This window comes from Takifugu rubripes, chromosome 20 (genome assembly GCF_901000725.2).
Source record: "Takifugu rubripes chromosome 20, fTakRub1.2, whole genome shotgun sequence".
NCBI lineage: Eukaryota > Metazoa > Chordata > Actinopteri > Tetraodontiformes > Tetraodontidae > Takifugu > Takifugu rubripes.
Window position 1 is genome coordinate 8,509,626 of NC_042304.1, and position 20,254 is coordinate 8,529,879.

The 20,254-nt window shown below is 43.1% G+C and overlaps 1 protein-coding gene across 6 annotated transcripts; it reads right to left on the reverse strand.

The window, feature by feature from the left end:
• Window positions 1-828: 828 nt before the first annotated feature.
• ap3d1 (adaptor related protein complex 3 subunit delta 1) lies at window positions 829-20,132 on the reverse strand. 6 transcript variants are annotated; one of them, XM_029828239.1, is made up of 35 exons: window positions 19,630-20,132; window positions 17,397-17,492; window positions 16,794-16,874; window positions 16,602-16,682; window positions 16,407-16,514; window positions 16,148-16,277; window positions 15,673-15,812; window positions 15,454-15,527; window positions 15,298-15,347; window positions 15,137-15,186; window positions 14,769-14,817; window positions 13,436-13,581; window positions 13,122-13,270; window positions 12,802-13,032; window positions 12,215-12,446; window positions 11,984-12,129; window positions 11,750-11,891; window positions 11,512-11,583; window positions 11,301-11,376; window positions 10,955-11,151; window positions 10,711-10,784; window positions 9,686-9,709; window positions 8,313-8,472; window positions 7,993-8,139; window positions 7,562-7,615; window positions 5,728-5,826; window positions 5,347-5,502; window positions 5,209-5,256; window positions 4,678-4,698; window positions 4,237-4,426; window positions 3,930-4,018; window positions 3,732-3,817; window positions 3,490-3,611; window positions 3,232-3,311; window positions 829-3,149 (listed from the first exon to the last, which is right to left on the reverse strand). In XM_029828239.1, exons 1-35 carry the CDS (start codon window positions 19,723-19,725, stop codon window positions 3,054-3,056), a joined length of 3,792 nt encoding a protein of 1,263 aa, XP_029684099.1. In that variant the 5' UTR covers window positions 19,726-20,132; the 3' UTR covers window positions 829-3,053. The 6 variants fall into 6 exon arrangements, with proteins under 6 accessions (XP_029684099.1, XP_029684098.1, XP_011613101.2 ...); XM_029828238.1 differs by having other exon boundaries at window positions 7,993-8,142; XM_011614799.2 differs by lacking the exon at window positions 9,686-9,709 and having other exon boundaries at window positions 7,993-8,142.
• Between the last annotated feature and the right edge of the window lie 122 nt (window positions 20,133-20,254).

The following is a 20,254-nucleotide window of genomic DNA, read 5'->3' on the forward strand; positions in this document are numbered from 1 at the left end:
ATGGTATGTAATATGCTTAACATTCGCATTGTATTTGAATAACTCTAAAGGAGTTATTGAGGTTCGCTGTTTTAATTTATGAAGGATTTCAAACACCAAGTTTGGGAGATTCCGTAAGAATATGATAAATTAAGACACGTGCGAAAGTAAACTAAAATTTCATCCTATAATCGACTGAGAGAGGCAGATAGATTAGCTTTCAGAATTTATTTCGCGACTACAGGTTTATTTTGAAAGCACGCATCGGATTCGGATTCGGTTTTGCTTCACGTCGCGATGATGCTAACTAAAGCTAGCGCCTTGGCTCTCTGACAGCCAGCGTGTCCGCAGCGTTGAAGCTGAGAACGGCTGAGTAGCATCGAAATGTCAATAAATATGTCTTAACACGGGACAGTAACGCGTAAATAGCCCATCTGTTCATTTTAACTTTACTCAACTATCCAGGCACTAGAGGTCTCGAGTTCTGTCACTCAAAGCTTTCTGGGAATTGAAGTTCTTTGGACAGACGCCAAATGAAATGGGTTAACTGGACAAGTAACGTTAATAGAATTTGAACTCAGTTATAACGTTTTTTACACAATTACAGTAAATCAAGAACACATATGTATGTATTAACACATATGTATGATAAGGCATAGGTGTATGAAGTATCAACTGTAGTAACAAAGCTTGATTTAACAGAAAGGATCAAATTTATAGATTACTACTGTACATCATAGATAATATGTGCTTCTAATATTCAGCAAACCCTGCATTACTACCTAATGCAGATGAATTTGAACCCTTTGGCATATAGGCTCACAGTAACACAAAAGACCACAGCAACTTCTAACAGCATTTATAGTTTATTTGGGTGGACTTTAAAGGGAATGTAGATCATTAATGTTTTCCCCTTTTGAAACATTTACATTGTACAGCTTGATAATGCAAAATGGAGAAATAAAAAGATGCAGGTATCCGAGTCATTGGAGAGTATTTTTAAATTTTTGAAGCCCAAACATCAGCAGAACTGAATTAAGTGAATTAAGACAAAGTGTGTTGCCCCTCAGTACACTGATTCGTGTGACCTGTTCTAGTCATTACCTCAGAGCAGCCTGCCCTCAGTGTCATGACACCGAGCAGAAACCCTTTCCTTCCCAGTGTTTAATAATTTAACACAATCAAACATATCGCTTGTTTTAATCACCTGAACGTTGAGTAAAAACATCAAAAAATAGAAGTAAACTTCATTTAAAACAACAAAGAAAATGGAAAAATGGAATGCCAAGTATGCGTCTTGGAAAAAAATAGGAGGGAAAAATAAGGAAAAATTGTGTACATTCCTAATCATGCAGTACACAAATTTTTAATCAAATATGCACAGGAAAATGATCAAGAACAATGATTAGGTGGAATCTTTTCCCCACTGTTGATCAATTATATCCAGGACCAGGGAATACACAGATTATTTTCTTATCAACAATCCTGAAAACAGCTGATCACATCTGTATTCAGATCCGACTACTAGACAGAAGTCTTGATGAAATGACAGACCTTATCTTGAGGCAATATGTATAATAATCAGGGTTGGTATCTACAACAGCAGACCCATGTGAGGAAGGTCAAACCGCATATATGCTCAGAAATGCTACCAAGTCAGCTGTATTTGCTGCTGATGATAGTTGACTGGCTAACAACGCTAAACCTCTGAGGTCATCCGTGCACATCGACGCATGGCCGTGAACAAAAAGAAAAAATGTAAGCAAGGCAGTTTTTGAAGAAAAAAGGAGGGCAACTGAAGGTTTACCTGGATGTACGCCTGCTGGGTCTCTACTACTGTGATGATGACCTTAGTGTCACACCAAAAAAAACAAAGTTTCACAGGATTTCACACTGGCATAAAGCCGTCTGCATTCAGCTGTTAGAGGAAAGTCATTACAGTGGAAATTACACTGCTCAACACAGACTGAGAGGGAAACTTAAAACCATCAGTCGCTCTCTCCTTACAGGGAGAATTAGAAAGTCGATATGCGGCTGGTTTTTAAAAACTGAAGATGGGGTGGCGGTGACCTTTGTTAACATGTAACAGCACCCCCCACACACACACACACACAGCTGGAAAGTTGGATTTTTATTACATTAACTCAACTAAAAACCCTTCAGTTTTTGCTGCAGTAACATTACCGTTGTGATTAGGCTGGTCTGATTATAAAATGCCCTGGATAATCTTGGTCTATCAGTTAAGTATTCTTACTTCCCCTCCACTAATTCACCCTTTTTCCCCCTTAAAAGCAACGACAGGCTGAGAATTCTGCTTCAGCTTGGCACAGTCAATCACAGTTGACAAGGCTCCAGAGTTCAGAGTACACCAGTAAGGCAGAGCAAACCCAAAGATTTACCCAGATTCTGCTGATCCAGACAAGCAGATCTCTGAAATGTTTTAGACCCATGCCTTCGCTTTGGTCTCCCTGCAGTTACACTGTCTGCTCTTCTCATGGCTCCAGCTCAGTGGGAGCAGATGTGAGGAACCAATTTGGGTTTTTCCAGACTGACATGAATTAATAAGAGATGGTAAATTGTTTTTGTTTTTTTTAAAGAATAGTGACATGAAGGTGCAGACAGGCTTCAAGAAAAAGAAGACACACAAAATACAAACCAAAGACAAAAAAAAGTCAACAACTCCAAAACAGTAAACACAACTCGACTATCAACAAAACTCCAGGTACATTACACCGCGACTGTCACAGACCGTGGAGGGACGACGGGTACGACAAAATAAGGAACACCCAGAAACAAGAGCGCTGCAGAGTTACCAGTCTGGGGGAAGTGACAGACAACGGAAATAAAACAAGAGAAATTTGAATGAGTCTGATGGAGGGTCAGGGGTGACTGCAGAGTGCAGAGGAAGTACAACGTGGGACGCTGAAGAAAAAAGGAATTTTGCAAACCTAATGACTAATAAATATGATTATACAGAAAGTGCAGGCTGCAGTGTTTTGTAACATGATTATGCTGTGTTTCAGAAGGGGGGAGTGTGTGTGGCATGGAGGGGTCTTGGGCACCCTTGCGCACAATCAGCACTGAGAGAAGGTTTGCTTGATCTCATCCAGCACATTCCCAAGCAGCGTCGGCTCATCGCATTTAGCATCAATGGACACGGTCTGACCAGACTGGAGGAGCAAAAGAAAAGAAAACACAGTTAGTTGCTCTGTTTTGACATGAGCGATCAGGATCTAAACTAGGTTCACTCACAGTTTTGACCAGCAGACAGACATGGTGACCCTGGATAGACCTGCTGTACATGGAGGCGCAGGAGTCGATCCTTTCCACAACTACCCCAGTAAGAAAGAGAGAAAAGCGCAGCGATGATCAGAACGTGTGGCACAGGACAAATCATCATTAACGTTGTAGGAAGCAATTTAGGTTTAGCATTACAGAAATGCAGAAAAGCAACTTTAATGATTAATATGATCCTTTTTAGGTAAGAAGTTCAAAGGTTCCCTTGTGTACCGGAGAAATGGTGGTGGAAGCAGATCCTGGCCAGGACATGGTGGAAGGGCATATCCACTCCCTCCAGTCTGATGGAACTGCTCTTCAGGTCTCCAGACTCTAGCAGCTTTGCAAAAGCATCACTGGAAAGACAGAAGACACTTAGGTTTGCATGGATACAGTTACTCAACAGTGTTGGAGATTGTTGGCCCAGAGAGAATCGTTGGGGACTCTTGATACTCCAAGGATACCAAAACACCAACCTGTAGCATGGTGTTGTGATTAGGTACGAGGTGCAGGTAAAGTGCAGTTTGAAGTCCAGTTTCTCATGAGTTGAGGAGTCCTCATTCTGTGGAAATGAAAAAATAAATAAACAACCAATCCTCTTACGGGTCTGAAAATATTTGAAAGGAAACAGAAGGCTTGCACAAGTCAGCATGTGTTTGTGTGAGGCTACATACCTTTACTATAAAAGTGAGGGTTCCCTTCAGTTTCTGTGACATTACGATGCTCTGCACAGTGAAGACAAACCGTGCCTCATTGGAAACCCCTGAAGGATGAGAACGGAGCTTTAGTCCAGTTTGAAGAAGAGAGCAGCAACCATCAACGTTTCCAGTTGAGTTAAACTATTACTTTTACATTCAATTCCTGGATATACAAGTTTAAAGTGGCTTAAAATTAAGACACAGTAAAACAAAAGATAGTGTAGAGGTCTGCAGCTCGGAAATTAGCACATTGATAACAGCCAGCATTTGCCAAATCACCGACCTGGAGGGAGTTGAAACGGGACAGTGAGGCCATCGTGTGGACCTGAGCCTTCTGGCCTCTGCAGCTTAGAGTTTAGAGAGTCCAGGACGTTGAACTCCATGGACTTGAGAAAGCTGTCACACTTGTTCTCAAATATGACAGACACCACCACCTGACTGCCATCCTGCAGATTTCCCTGGATGTCGTAAACCTTAGAAGGGAGAAACATGATGGGTTTTAACTCGTGTATGAATGTGCAGATGGGCAACAAGCACACACAGCGACCCGGATACATGAACCCAACCAAAGAGCACAGCTTTCAAAAGAGACCACAAGCAGAACGTTCACTAAGAACCATTGCTGTAGAATGACAGAAACATTAGTGGCTCCGGAGCAGCACCAAGAACAGAGAGGAACACAGCGTGAAAAGAGTTAATGTTATTCTGTCACTTCAAACAGTACCTCATCTGCATCCTCCATCATCTTTAAAAGAGAGGGAGAGAAGAGAAAAAAACATCTGCATATGTGGTTTGTACTACTGCACACCTGTTTTCTGGGAAGACATTTACATTCATATAATACGTGTCCCAAAATAACATTTCTCTGAGTGGACGAGTACACAGGGTTGTCCCCATCCACTTTAATGGCATAGAGAGAAGATAATAACTGGGTTTTCATTTGTGGGAGAACGATGCCATTTAAAGTAGCAAGACCTGATTATGTGTTGGGGACAGGAACAAGTGAGCACAAGCATCACATGATCGAAAAGATCAAGCACGTTGATCAGTGCCACTGATCAGACACACCTTTGTGTCTTCATAGTAACATCAACATGTTTATTCTAATGATTGGAAAACAGTGTTAGCATGATCAAATCGGAGCAATCATCAATGCCCCTCACAGCAGAATGATTGTCTCATGACAACCAAACACAGTGCAACAACATGAATAAAAGGATCTGAAGAGGGTCTAAACTGCTCTGTCGTCACTCACCATCTTGATGTACGGGTTTTCGGCGAGCAGTCTGTAATTTGACATGGGCTGAAAGAGAGATGGAGCATCCTGTCATACAGTGAGCCGTGTAGGAAACATGCTGAAGCAGCAGCAGCCAGTCGGAGGGTTTGAACTGACCGGCAGAGGCTCGTCCTCCTCCACGGTGCCGTTCTGCACCGACTCCTCTGCGCCTCCCTCACTGTGGTGATGGTGGTGATGATGCTTCTTTTTCTTCTTCTTCTCTTTGTCTTCCTTCTCTTTTTTCTGCTTCTTCTTTTTGTGTTTAGAGGACTTCTTCTCAAGGACAACGGAAAAGAAAAGCTTGATTTATTATATATATATAAAAACGCTGAAGTGGTGTTGAAACACTGATGAAATGAACGAGAACTCTGTTATGTCACTGAATGGAACTTGAGAAAGAGAGCAGCCGATGTGCTGCACGCTGTCAGGTCGATGTGAACGGGAATATCGAGCACAGCTGCAGAATTTTGGACTCTGACTTTATCAGTTGTGACTCACGGTCTCTTCCGCCTCAGTGTCTTTGGGCTCATCAGGTTCAGAGTCTGGCGCTGGGCTGGAGATGGCGTTTGTCAAAGAGGCCGCTTCTGCTGCTGCTTCCTGTTCTCACAAACACACACGCACGCACACACAGACACACGCACACACACACACACACACACACACAGGTATGAGTCAGCGAAACGTGTGACACATGGAGTGGAACGAGCCATTTCTGTGTCGGGAGGTAAATGAAGTGAGTTCAGACTTTCAGCCTAGAGGAGCTGACCTGATACTTGGATCATCAACTTCACCAACAAAAATTTTGCCTACTAACCTTAATCAAACTATTAATGTGCTTATAACTGATATACAGGACTACAACCAACGTTTAAAATAATTTTCCAGTCTACAAGACTAGATCAGCCGTGATTGGCCCACTCTTCCTGTATCTCGTAATTAATTTTCCACTTGAAAACAATATTCATTGTTGAATGAACACACAGTAAAACACACATGGTGACACAGCAGCTTCATGCCTTAATATAAAAAGAGAAACGGGTCAGAGAAAAGCAGAACGTGAGGTAAAGTGAAGGAACACGACACGGTGCATTCTGAAAAGCACAAAAACACGATGAAAAGAGGAAATCTGAGAAGACAAGGTATCAATTTAACATCAAAGTGGTTTTACTTTTCCTCCTTGAAAAAGAGGAATTCTGAACAATGCTTATTGATGTGACTGAGGCTAGGCTGGATGTATTTTACCCTGGTAGTGATGCATGATAAGAAAAATTCGAACTGAAACCTATCAGACCAGCAACCCAGTGTTCTGGCACAATATTATTCTATTCTTCTGTGTGTAAAGGAATATAATCCTTTAGGAACAATAAACAAGTTTAAGATACACTTGGCATGTGTTGTCCAAAAAATATCTGAAACAAAATTAAACCTAAATAAAATCTGGGCTTTATTTGGTCATTAAACAGCAGCAAGAGACCTCCACCAGCCAAAATCTTTCCCATATGAATTCAATAAATGAAAGCACCTACATATCAAATCATCACAATTAAAAATGTTAAATTACAAAACCCCTGACAGAAAAAGATTTGTCATCAAGCAACACGGCTTCGTCCTGACGGCGGCCTTTCCAGAGAGGGTTAAGGTTCGTACACAAACTATTACACAGGGAAGAAATGCTAGCTCGCTGTTAGCATGCTAATTGTCAATCAGGCAGAGGCAGGGTCAGGCTTGGGGGGGGCAATAGAGAACATAACCCAGGCAACCTGGCCTGTTTTGAAACTACTTGGCGTACGAACAATTTTCCTATTTCATAGATGTATCAGACATAATAATCTGTTAAAATCTTTTATGGGGCAGATAAAAATGAATGTAATTTTCCCCATATCAGCTGATATTCTATCGGTCCAATTAATATTGTGCATCCCTACTCTGTACAGTAGTTGTGCCATTAAAACTGTCAATAATAAGGTAGGACAAATGGAAATGGCTCAATAAATGAGATTTCAACAACTCAATGTCCATGTCTGCATGCTTGTCACCACCACCAACACAACATCGATGACAGGAGCTGTGGAAAAGAACATCTGACGATTTTAGAACACACTTTACACACTGAGTGTCTAAAGACATCACACATACATGCGTGAAAATGTAGAGCAGCTGCAGAATGAGAGAGGAGCATGTTAGATGACCTGTGAAAGGCAGGGAGTGGTGACTAAAAGTGTGGAAAGAATCAAGTGGCCACATACGGAAAACAGGGAGCATTTAAGGAAAAGAGAATGGTGTCGAAAACTTTGGACAAGATGGGAAAAGACAAGAGAGGGGATGACTCAACCTGGGTGTTAGAGGGCACTGGAGCGTTTGACAGCCAGAAATCCAGATCCGAAACCTAGAACAGGGAAGGAGGGAGAGGAGGGCGAGGAGGTGAGGACCAAACAGGCTCTGTATCTTTCCACTCTTCATGAAAATAGACAGATTACACAGCTCTATTCCGTGAACGCAGCAAGTATTTGGCAAGAGACTACAAGTTGGGTTCTGAGGGAACTGACACTCGATCACTAACACAGACCGACATTCAGATGGTAGAAAACAATGAGTCAATGAACACGATCCAAGCTTTGGCTAGCATGTGAGCTCAGACTGTGAAACTCAGTGCTAATATACTAAAACTGGTCACAAGGTTCACATGAGATGATTTAATTGTGAAATTATTCTGGGGGTGAATGTAAAACCGCGTCATGGGGCTGGAGACAGCTGTGTGTGTACCTCAGCACTGGCAGAGGCTGGCAGAGCAGATACGTCATTGGTTTCTTCTGGCTGCACCTCAAGATCATCTCCCTGAACTTCAAGAAGATCTGACCCCTTGTCTTCATGTTTGTGCTTTTTTTTCTTTGCCTTCTTCTCTTCCTTGCTCTTCTGAAAAATATTAATTTCACGTGTTTTGTGAGAAACAGTCTTAATACATTTAAACCAGTCAATGAAGTAGTCTCAACAGTTCAACAGACTGGGAACAACAGAGGTGGGAGGCAGAGGAACCATCCTTGTTTGGTAAAAAGCAGTGAAAAGGGAAAAAAAAGCATCCTTACCTTCCTCTCCCTGTCTTTATCCTTCTTCTTCTCTTGCTTCTCTTTGCTGCTCTTCTTCCTGGGTTCTTGCGTAGCAGCATCTCCATCTTCTACAGGGCTTTTTGGAGCCTCTGCTGCACGGTGTGCCCTGACTGGGAGCTTCTCACTGTCTGCAAGTGGCCTGACAAAACAACAATGTAGAAAATATGACTTTAAAACCTCATTTTAACTTAATTATTATCTGTTACTGTCACTGGTTAATGTGTTGCAATAAGGTGTGCAAAGGTTGCTAAGTCTTAAAGTTTGGGATTTTCAGGCAAATCTTCAGCATGATGCATCAGCAAGATCCAAAGTCATTCAAGTAGAAAGCAAAGAAACATCGCAGAACACTGTAAAAGACAGAAAGATGTAGGAGCTGCTCTGGCAAGACCTTTACACCCTGTTAGAGCGCCATTCAACTTTGTCCCATCTATGTCAGATGTTTAGGTGTCGTGGTTTTTAATATATTTATTTCTCTGTATCAAATAAAGCGACAACAAAATCTAACTACCTCATAAATTCCTGCATATCTACCAGGACAGTTCTTCAGATTTATTGTAACAAACGTGGCCTTTAAGGCTGAAATGAGGTGCACTGAAGCCCCCTGCTGGTTACTCTCTGTAAAGACAGATGGTCTGTAAACTGCTACACAATCAACACATTACTGTACTTTGATTGTTGTGCATTTTACATTTGTAACTTTCTTCTTATTAAAAGCCTTTAATTATCAACTAAACCTGACAGTTAAAAATGATCACATATTTCTGTCATAGTATAAAAGCAAAATTAAATAATTCAAGTCATTTTAAATGTCCCATCATTGGTCAGTAAAAGTGTACTAACAAACTCAGATCTATTTCCTGAAAGCACATCGATCTTTATCTTTACTATCAGCACGTGTGCCAACATGCCAGTAGGAGAGTATCCAGGAGGTCAGGCAGTAAAAGATTACATCCTGAGAAGATCAGCAGCAGCCCACTGGCAAGGAAATAGGAAGTTTCTCTCTTTTTAAAGAGTAAATGTAGTTCCTCTCTTTTTAAGAGAGAAACTACATTTATGAACAAATTAAATTGTGTTCTGTTCAGAATGATCTGCTGCTGAAATTATCAAGCGTATAAAAGCAGGGCAAGAGAAGAGGAACACAGTTTATTATTCCATTCAACAAACTACAGGGATGAAGAGAATGAGGAGAGGAGGAGGAGGAGGAGGAAAACAGGTAAGATCCAAATGAAGAAAGACAGAAAGCACAGCTTTGTTGGCAAGAGGAGGGAAATGGCCATTTAAAGAAATAGACAAAAAGACAGGCAGTCTATGTACAGTCCAAAGCCAGGTCCTGCAGAGAGGCCGATACTCACCTGCGCCCAGCTGGGTCCAACAAACTGCCCACACACAGTAAATGGGTGTGTGTAAGCATAGAAGAGGGGAAGCAGAAAGCAGAAGGCATCAGGAGTGAGGAGGGAAAACGGCCAAGTCAGCTATGACACAACACCGGGCTTTTATAAAATTCATATTCAATCTGACCCAAACTGCACTTGCATTTCCACGGTAACAGAGTCAACAGAGCATTTCCACGGTGCATTTCCACGGTGCATTTCCACGGTGCATTTCCACGGTGACTGAGAGGTCTCAGTCACACGTACAGTTGAGCTGTAACTGAAGCTGCGCTGGGTCGTGTAATTGGACTACTGTCCGTGTCCTTGGACACAAGCAGAGGAGATTAATCGATTCATTGACTAAAGTATGTCCAACTCTGGTACAGGGTGCTCTGGTATGTCCTTGTGAGTCCAGCTGTCCTATTGTGTCACCGACTAAATAAATCAATAAACGCCAACTGGAAATGCTGAGACAGTAAAGGCTACATTGTGTTTTTAATTCAGAATATGACAAAACTTTTTTATTTCCTGCCTTGTAACTGACTTGTAGAGATTTATGCTGTGTGACCAGTAGGTTGAAGTCCAGGTTGTAACCGAAAAGGGCAGCGTGTCCAGTTTGGATCATCTGTAACCTTTTCTGCTATCCTTCCCAACAACGTTTCCCACCGGCTGAAACATGGCTTCTACAGCTCAACACAGAGGTTTGAAAATATTTCTCCGATGTGCGAGGAAAGGCTGGGAATACAAACGCTTGAACTGGACTGTCTGAAGCAACCTTCTGGAATGCTGAGGGAATTTTCTGCTAACGATAATGCAAACCAATGTGGCACGGCTGGCCGTCAATGCAGTTTTAAAAAGGCAAAACCAGTAAGGTCTGTCATAAAGGCTGTAAATATAGAGAAAATAAATAAAACTAGATTGGATGGCTGGTTAGTAACATTTACTGTATGATGTGGGTCTACACAGAAATCTACGGAAGGATCTGGATTTATGAGGAAAAGACTCACTTGTCCAAGTCAATGTCGAGGGCTTTATGAGGATCGTCAGGGTCTCGGTCATCATCATCACTGGGTAAAGCGTTCTGAAGTTAATGAGATTATGGGGTGAATATATGGATTGACAACAGCATGAAGAAAATAACTCAAAGATGATTCTTTCCATTGTTTGAAGCACATTTAATGAAATATATTTTGCCATGTCTCCGTCACCACGTCTTCCCTGTCCGAGGACGTTTATGTGGCTCAGCCGTACCTCTGGCATCTCCTCGGTAACAATGTCAACCATGTGAGCTGGCGTGATGTCTTCCTCGCTCTCCGGACCCGAGTCGTGTTTCTTCCCTCGGCTGCGCTTCTCTTTCCTCTTTTTCTTTTCTTTCTTTTTCTTCTCGGCTCTCTCCTTCTGCCGACGCTCCTCCTCTAGTTTCACGTACTGGTCAGACATGGGCAGGCCTGTGTGTGATTAAACACAAAGTCACTCTAATGTCATTTTGTCAATGATAACAAAACGAGAATGAGGAAAGAAGACGTAAATTGTGATTTATCTTCAGTGTGCTTTAGAAAGGGTTCAACTGGGATGGAATGAAACTATTGGCTCTCACCTGGGACTTTGAGAGGCACAGTGAGGTCAATTTGTACAACTGGGATGTGTTCCACACCTGTGGTTTCCTGATACACCTGCGTATGAAGTAAGTCAAACACGAGAAGGAAGGATGATGCATATTTTTAAACAAAACTTAACTATCCGCATTACTTATGCGACTTTTGTAGCCAGGATGTGCTCTTCTTCTAATGAGGCCTGGGACAACCCACCTTTTGTGAGGACGGGGAGGATTTGATGTAGAAAGGATTGTTGGCTTGCTCCTGCTTTCTGGCTTCTCTCCTCTGAGTCAGAACAAAACAGGGGGATGTATTAATAGAACATGATCAAAATAAATCTAAAATAGATCCCTTTACGCCTCCAGCACCGTCCCCACCACCCAACAAGGGAAAGTGGCAGTCAAGAAAAAAAGTGTGTCTGCTTTAGATTTCTATCCATGTGTTACATTACCCTCGCCAGCTCCTTCTCATCCACTTCTGTGTGACGTGGTCGGGAGTGTTTGGGCTCCTCCTTGGCAAAAATAGCCTTGGGCTGCTCATCCTCAGATTCGCTCTCTGATGGAGGCTCATTGATCCAGGCGTCCAAATCCAGCCTGCATCCATTAATTCAGTTATACTTCAGTTTAACAAATGCTAATGATGATTTATGGTCAGATCATGTTAAAAGAACACCACTTTTACTCACCCTTCAGGAACAGGCACCTTCTTCTGAGCCTTGGGGGCCACAGGGTTGAGCTCTCCTGCAAACAGAGCGCTGACTTCCTCTGCTATTTCTACATCCTTCTGTTGTAGCTTCTGGATGTACTTCACCAGCTGCAGGATGCAGGAGGCCTGAGAACAGAAAAAATGGCAATTAGCAAATTACAAGGTTTGTATACTTCAGCAACAGATAAAACAATATTAAAAGACATTTTACCCTCTCTTGGACCTCCAGGTTGGCACTCTGGACAAACAGTGGTAATCTATCTATCATCAGCTGGCTGGTTTCTTGTGCTGCTGTGCTCTCCGCGTTTCCCTCCTGGCTCTTCAGCACAGTGGCAAAAAGTTTGGCTGCATTCTGCACATACACCGCCTGGATGTGGCCTGGTAGTGTGGCCACCTTGGGGCGCAACATGGCCTCCAGCGTCTGCACTGGGTTCTCCAGATGTCTACAAAGAGGAGGTGCAGTTGCTAAAGTCATTTGTGAGAATAACGGCTGAAATAACTGTTAGCAGACTCTTGTTTCCAAGACAACTGTTTGACACCAACTTTTCTACAGTCTCAATGTTATGCTTATTTTTTTAAATGGGTGCAATTCAGGAAGAATAAGTTGCCCAGACTGGACAATAGCTCATAATAAACTGGTCATGTGACATTACTGTAGTGCAGGACTTGTGCTAATCGTGGCCACAATGTGACAACAAACTACAGTGGCAAAAATAGTGTTGAAATAACTTTTTCTTCTCTCCTGATTCTAACTTGTGTGTGCAGCTTTACTAGGGCTGCGTCCCAAAATGGACTTACTCTGAGAATTCACCACAGATCCAGGCTGCAGCATACAGCACTTCACAGATGCCCATGCGCTGCATGTTGCCTGTTAAAAGGTGGGCATTGTCGAGCAGAGTGGCCATCTGAGCAACAGCAAAGCCCCGGATGGCTCTGACCCGAATCGCGACATCGAGCATCTGAGAAGCGATGAGATGACCGTGCCGGGTGCCCTCCAACCGCGTCAGCTCCACCAGGATGCTGATATACCTGTCAAAAAAACCACGTGTGTAACAATGAATGTCAGATCCTAAAAAGACGGGGAGACCGTAACATAGCGCTGCTCTGGGGAGACTGACCACTCAAAGTTGGTGATGTACTGGTAGTTGCTCTGGCTGCAGATGTCGATGATCTTGGTGAGGAGTTCGTCTCTGTAGGTAGTTCCTTCTGCTTTGTCAACATGGAGCATCAGTTTCTTCACAATCTCCATCAAGTTCTTTTTAGATACCTGGAAAGCAGACGCCAAGAGAACTTTCAAGTTTGGTGAACACCCATTTTTTAAAAAAAAAATATTTAGAGAGACAAAGACATATTTTAAAACCTCCTGGTCGGTGTTAAACTACTGAAGTTATTGAAGTGTGCAGCGTATAAAAGCATTGTCATTACTTCATACCATTCCATAGAGCAGGTCTAAAGCCCTCAGGCGGATCGACTCGTCCTTGTCATCCAGACACTGCAGGATGAGATCCTTATGAGACTGCACTGACTTGGGGTGAGTCTTCAGGATCTTTGACATAGCCAGCAATCCCAGGTATTTCACTATGAGAAGAAAATAAATGTTCTCAGCAGAGTTTAAAGGGTAGATGTGCCCCTCTAGAAAATATTAGTTTCTTGTTGACTGTGGGTTCATTTATAGCTACATATTGCTATAAAATAAATGTACATTTTACACTTTCATATATGCAAATACTCTACATGACTTACAAATGTTTAACAAGTGTTTAAGAACAAATACATAGAAATGACACACTAGATAGCACAAAGGAAAGAAACACAAAAATGGAAACACAAAAATGGAAACACAAACACGACACCTACTGGACACAAATGTCTCATTTGTTTCATCTTTCTTTTTCACTTTGTCTGGTTTTTGGAACTAAAAGTTTTGCACATTGCCAAATTCAGAGATGCGCTGAGTCGCGGCTGTATGACAGAGAGGGTGCTTCTCAGGTTTCTTGATCAATGAGTGTGTCGTTGAGACTGACCTTGGGCTGAGCTGGGACCGGACACTAACACATACTGAAAATAGAGCCCCCGTGTTTAGCACAGCAGGAGGGGTTTGAATGGAACATCCTCTCAGAGCATCACAGCTTTTCTGCACTTTAATGTTCAATTCTCAGCTTCTCCAGAAACTGGGCTTTTATAATGTCACTGAAGAACAGAAAATCATTTTAAGATCAAAACAGTGCCAATTTCCTCAACCCTGACTAGCTAAAATGAAAATACCTTCTTTATATTGTAGTTTATTCCACTACTTCATATCCTTGGAGTATTAAGCCTGATGATTCTTCATTTTATAACAAATGTACCTGATTTAATTATTCACCAAATTTACTTATGTGTGGTGAAAAGCATTTCAGCTATAATTATGAGAAAAAGCTAAAACCACTAGTTCACATGTTGCTAATCTACACAGATACACACACTGTCCTCTACCAATGGGTCTCCAGATAACTCAAACTGATGTTCAGTGTTCACTTGAACACCTGACTGAAGCAACAAACCAGGAAAACTTTTTTTTTTTTCTACATCCTGTGCCACAGGACAATGTGAGTGTGGCAGATGTGACTCAAGTCAATTGGTATTCCGAGCAGGCCACCTAATTGATGACGCTCGAGTTATCCGGAGTCATGGGTTCTACGTGGTGGTAGTCTAGGAAGAGACTAGTCCAGAAACACACAGACAATGAGAAAATGACACACTGCAGGCATTGACAGAGGGCTCACAGTTCTGGTCCGAGTCTTCTATCAGGATTCGCAGTTTCTGCACACAGAGCTGAGGAGGAGCAGACAAACAGTGACGGGAGGAAGGCAGACGATTAATATCATCGCCATAAAAAAAAAAAAACATTTAATCTCACATGATCACAGAGATCAGCCACTCCCCTCTTGTCATAATACACATTTTTTGCAAAACAACCACAAGTTTACAAGGTTGAAAAAGCTGCAAACACATAAAAGTCAGTAAAATAGTAGCACGTCTTCACAGAGATAATGTATCACAAACAGCTGCTGTAGGCAGTAAGACGATCATATACAGTATTTCATGGTCCATCTTATCTTTAACAACACAGAAAAAGGAGCACGAGACTTACCTGAATACTAGCACTGTGGTTCGGCATCCCAGAGGATAGCGAAATCAACACTGCAATGTTGGACAAAGCGTTTAGAAGATTAGTCTCGTGATCAAACACCTTACAACAGGATATCTGAGTATCTGACCTCAACATTGGACAGTTAGAACAGCAGAGCTCACCTGCAATCACAGTGTTGACACATTCATACAGCAGAGACATGGCCGAGGTACTGAGAGAGGACAGCCAAGCAGGAAACAGAGAAGAGGCATCGCGGATTATCATCGATATATGCATCAGACCAAATAAGCCTACTCAGTAATAGGGGTTCATCTCACCTGTGTATTAGGTTTGTGAGAGGCTCGATCAGCTTCTTCCCCAACCGTGGCTCCAGTGGGGTGAGCGCACCAAACTGTGACACAAACAAGGATGCGTTCAGTCCAAGATTTCTCAGAAATCAAAAGTTTATTCATTCTTTTATGGAATTGCTTGAATACCAGAAATGTCAGGGCAGAATTGTCCTGAAAGTGGGAATTCCCTGATCACCTCTGACTTACCAATTTAATGATCTTTATGAGAACCCAGTTATTGGTGGATGAGGTCATGAGCTTGAAGAAAAGTGGGGCCAGAGACAGATAGTTCTTAGGGTTTCGCCGAGCCAGCTCGCAGATGACGTTTACTGCTGCAGACTGCACACCTAGGTAGATAAAAAGACATCAAATACAAATCAAGAAATGCCAAAAATAAAATACATAATCTGTGTTTCTTTGGTTCTGAAAAAAGAAATTAACAAATCAGTAATGTGCAATAAGAAAGGAGTATAATAAGTGGTTATATAAGGTTATTGGGGAAAGGGTCCTCAGAAGTGCTGTTATCCTAGCAACAGGGATCTTGTGTGTTTGCAGATGAGCCTCAGCAGCGTCACAAATAAGCCATCCATCATTTCACATTCTCAGATGAATAATTGATGAGGTTGCAATGACAGAGCACGCCTCGTCCCTTGAGTGCATGCTGGGAGGTTTTTCCATATACCTGGGTCTGGGTCCTCCAATTTCTCTTTAAGCCTTGGAAAAGCAGGGCGAAGAGACTCCGGGTACTTCAGAAACACCTTGTACATGATCAGCACTGCTTTCTTTCTGATGTAGGGCTTAGTGTGGGACATCTGTAGAGGGGACAGAGGACAAGAGCTCATGCTTTGATATGAGAACAACACCCTCGACTACCAAGATAAAACCATTTGTGAGTGACAAACGGTCCTCTCTGAAACAGCAAAACATTCTCTGAGGCTCACCAGCGTCATGATGTCGTTGGCCAAGTCTCGAGCCAGATCAGGAGTCACAAAACAAGAGAGGCCAGTGAGGGCGACGCCTGTGTCATACATGTTGGGACTGCTGAGGTCCTGCGGATAAAAACATAGAAAAGGGCAACAAGGTTAGAAGTCAGACCATCATGTAAGTAAATAAGTGAATAAATAAAACCCACTGACCTTCCGGATCTGATTAGTTGTCAGCATGATGACATCAGTGCTCTCGTGAAAGCACTGTGAAGCTGCCAGATAGCCGATCCTCTGTTAAAAAGAGTCAAGCGCTGTTCAGACAAGCTGCATTTTATTTATTAGTATCATCCCATCTCATCGAATTTGCATCTAATTCCTACCGTCGTGGCATTCCAAACCTACCTTGTATGTGAACTTTGATGAGCTCATGACTTCCACGATGTTGAATGCGGCCCAGCTGACATCATAGCCCAGCATCTGAAGCTGTGAGGCACAACAGGTTAGTTAGTTAGCGGGCTAGCTAGCTAGCTGTCAGGTTAAGAAGAGGGGAGGGGGCGCTAAGTTCTCCCTGTGCTGTGCAGGAAGGGTCGTTGGTTCGGTGGAAAGCTTTCGCAGGCTATGACTGCATCCACGTAACTGTGATTTTAAGTTATAATTGGAAATACTCATTTGATTTTACCACAAAGTCAACAAACACACAGTTATCTAGGCAAACCTGGCCAATTTACAGGGTTAAAACCAGCAGCTGCTGCGCTCAACATGTTCCTCGTTGCATGTTAGCCTCAGTGTGTGTTTGAGTGGAGTAATGGGTGAAAGGTCACACACAAAGGGAACCTGTCCTGACATTTTTAGTTAATAAAGCTGTATTTTTTTATGTTTTATTACATGAGTATAACAGTGTAGGCAGCTAATGTGGAGCAGGCGAAGGTCTCCGTTGGATTAGATGGATGCTCTGATGCTCTGAGGCTGAACAGGCGTGAGCGGCAAAGAGGTGACTGATCTTACGTATGCGAGCTTGCACACGGCATTGGCTTTGACAGCGATGTTGTCCTGCTTGAGCTCCTGCTTGATCTCATCGATGCATGTGGAGATGTACTTGGCCTGGGGGCAAACAAAGGAAAGGGCAAAGCACAGACACCGGATCAGTTTAGGAACACTGACAGGACACAGTAGGTTGCTTTGAACACTGCAAGGTGGAGAGTCTAAAGTTTAAATCCTGTTCATGTGTACAACTTATACTATATGTAATAAACTGGACCCATTAAACAGAAGAGCGCTGAATAGTTGCACTTGTAGACCAAGCTGACATAAATGGGCCACTTGATGCCCATTCCTAGCAGTTGTGTCATAAGGTCATAAAGGCAGCAGCAGCACCTCTGAACACTCATTAACGGCCCGTTTCAGCAGCCCACACTTGCATTCAGTATAAATATACATAATGGGCTATTCTCCACCACAGGAATCAGGAGGTACAAATCATTCACAATAAGACCAATATCAACAAATACCTACAACGGCAATGCTGACAAAAAAAAAACCTCCACACACACACATATAGCTTTGTAGACCCCAAGTGTGTGCTGGTCATGTGTGTGCAGTCATGAGACAACACAGTGACAGGAGCAGCTAGAGGAGGAGGAGGAGGAGGATTTGCTGCTATGGTTGGGGGGTCTACATGAAATGCTTCTCCAACATTTTTTTAAACCAATGGTCCATTAAGATTCCATTTAAATAACTGGAATAGCAGCCAAGAAGGCCCACAACATAATCTTTCAGCCACAGATGCACCGCGACATGATTGCGGCCTCTAAAAACAAATTGAAGGCTGTGAAAAACAATTCCAAAGAGGCCTAAAACTCCATCGGATCTCTTTTCCCGTCTGCGTTGATATATCAGCTCTGTCATTCCAGACACGCGTAGAACCAGAGAATAAACCGTGGAAAGGTTCCACACATGTGCAAAATAAACAGTGCATGGAAAGGGCCAGGCCAGCCAGGAAAACTTCGACACGCACCCGTGCACGCACCCACTGTATTAATATTTCAACAAACTGTCCACTGTTGACCGGGCAACCATCGCATTATCTGAGCGGGCCAGGTTGGGTTACCACTGCCGAGCAGGGGAATCAAGACATCAGCGCCCGACAAACGAACTTTCTTGGAAAGAAAATCGTTTCAGTAAAGCACACGGTTGTGTTAAACCATGCAAAATATACAGAAGACCTGTAAACTATGCACCTGCTTGGAAAGAGGTTGTGATAAGGTGAGGGCGGCGCCGCTCCTGTGCAACAGCTGACCTCAGGGCAGCCAGACGGGCTCCACTTTTCACACATGACCCACAGTTTGGAGCAGGTGTGCAAAGCACCGAAGCACATTCTCCAGCCCGGAGAAGGTGGGAGAAAGCCCCGGTTACAGGAGCCCACTGACATGGAAGCCGATCCTAACAGTGCCATCTAATGGCACATCCCAGTGTTGTGTGACTTCATCCCCGACTGTCATCACCCACAGATCCGTGGCAGGAGTCACATCCTCCTCCATCACCAGTCAATGTTTCACTTACAGTCAAACTACAAATATATATTAGCAGACAAACCATCTCTGTGTTCACACAATGAAGGCGGAGCGCTCTTTCGGGTGCAGCATGACCCATTCAATAACTAACATTCACTAACTAAAGGAGAGATTATCAATGAAAAATGTCAATAATTCTGCCAAAATGCACCTCTAACAACTAAAGAACGATGGCTCCCTAACGAACGACGGATTGACATAATAATATAATCCCTGCTATATGTCTAATACGCAGTAAGCTTCTGGTAAACATGATATTCTGTCGAGTTGCTGCTTTCTTCAACTGGTTAGTTAGCAGGCTAGCTAGCTAGCTGTCAGTGACAACTCCTAATTAAGCTTCGTTGCTTAAAGCCCGACAGGAGCCGGTGCTAAGTGAGTACCGGTACATATTTCCCGATACTTTATTCAACCCACGTTGACCAAGCATTCATTGTAGATGCACCAGGTCCTGAAAACGACTGTTATAAGTGCTAGCTAGAGGACAGAGAACAGAGCCGATGATAACGTTAGCTGACCAGCCTGCCTGACGTTAATTTACCCAACGTTTTAGCTAGGTGGTCGACATAAAAAAAACCACACGGGAATCATGTGCAAACTTGGAAAAAAACATCAGTGAACGTAGGCTGAAAATCTTCCAGGCCGGGGTGTTTGCTCGGTGGTCATTTTACCTCATCTTCCTTGTGATTCCTAATGCCACGTACTAAATCTTGGAGGTTTTTATCGAACATCCGATCGATGCTCCCTTTGACAATCTTCAAAGCCATGTCTGTCTGACTCGGACCGCTTCCGTCCTGCTGGACCAGGCGCTTTCCAGAGGTGCCGAACGACCGTCCGGACTGTCTCTCATCCACCCGCGACCGTGTGGGCAGGAGCGACTGCTGTGTAGCGAGTCCGGGCAGATGAAGCTGAGGCCAGACGGGGCGTCCTGTGCTGCGCGGAGAGGCTGCTGGAGCGGTGGAGGAAATGGCTGACAAAATGGCGTCGAAAGTCAGCTGACTCCAGTGTTCTAGTCATCCAAACCAGTGGGATTAAAGGTCCAGTCCGCCCAGTTTAAACTGGTGGACAGGGACAAGTTCGGACAAGTATCAAACTGAATTTAAAAAAAAAAAAAGGCCTAGAATATTTTGACTCAACACATGACACGTTCCGAGTAACGGATTGCAAGTGCCGGACCTCCTGTGATGCAGCAAATTAGGACTAAAACAGCCTCTTCATTCAAAGAAATTAGGATAGGATCCAAAACGCGTTGAGATTTATTTATTCAAGTCCCAACTTACTGATAGAAATGCTTTG

Excerpts from the sequence above, each read along its gene's own strand:
- ap3d1 (XM_029828238.1), bottom strand. The coding sequence starts at position 19,725 with ATGGCTTTGAAGATTGTCAAAGGGAGCATCGATCGGATGTTCGATAAA. Across the intron at positions 16,683-16,793 it reads CATCAAAGTTCACATACAAG|AGGATCGGCTATCTGGCAGC; the intron begins GTAGGTTTGGAA and ends TCTTTTTAACAG. Across the intron at positions 3,150-3,231 it reads TCTGTCTGCTGGTCAAAACT|TCTGGTCAGACCGTGTCCAT; the intron begins GTGAGTGAACCT and ends TTGCTCCTCCAG.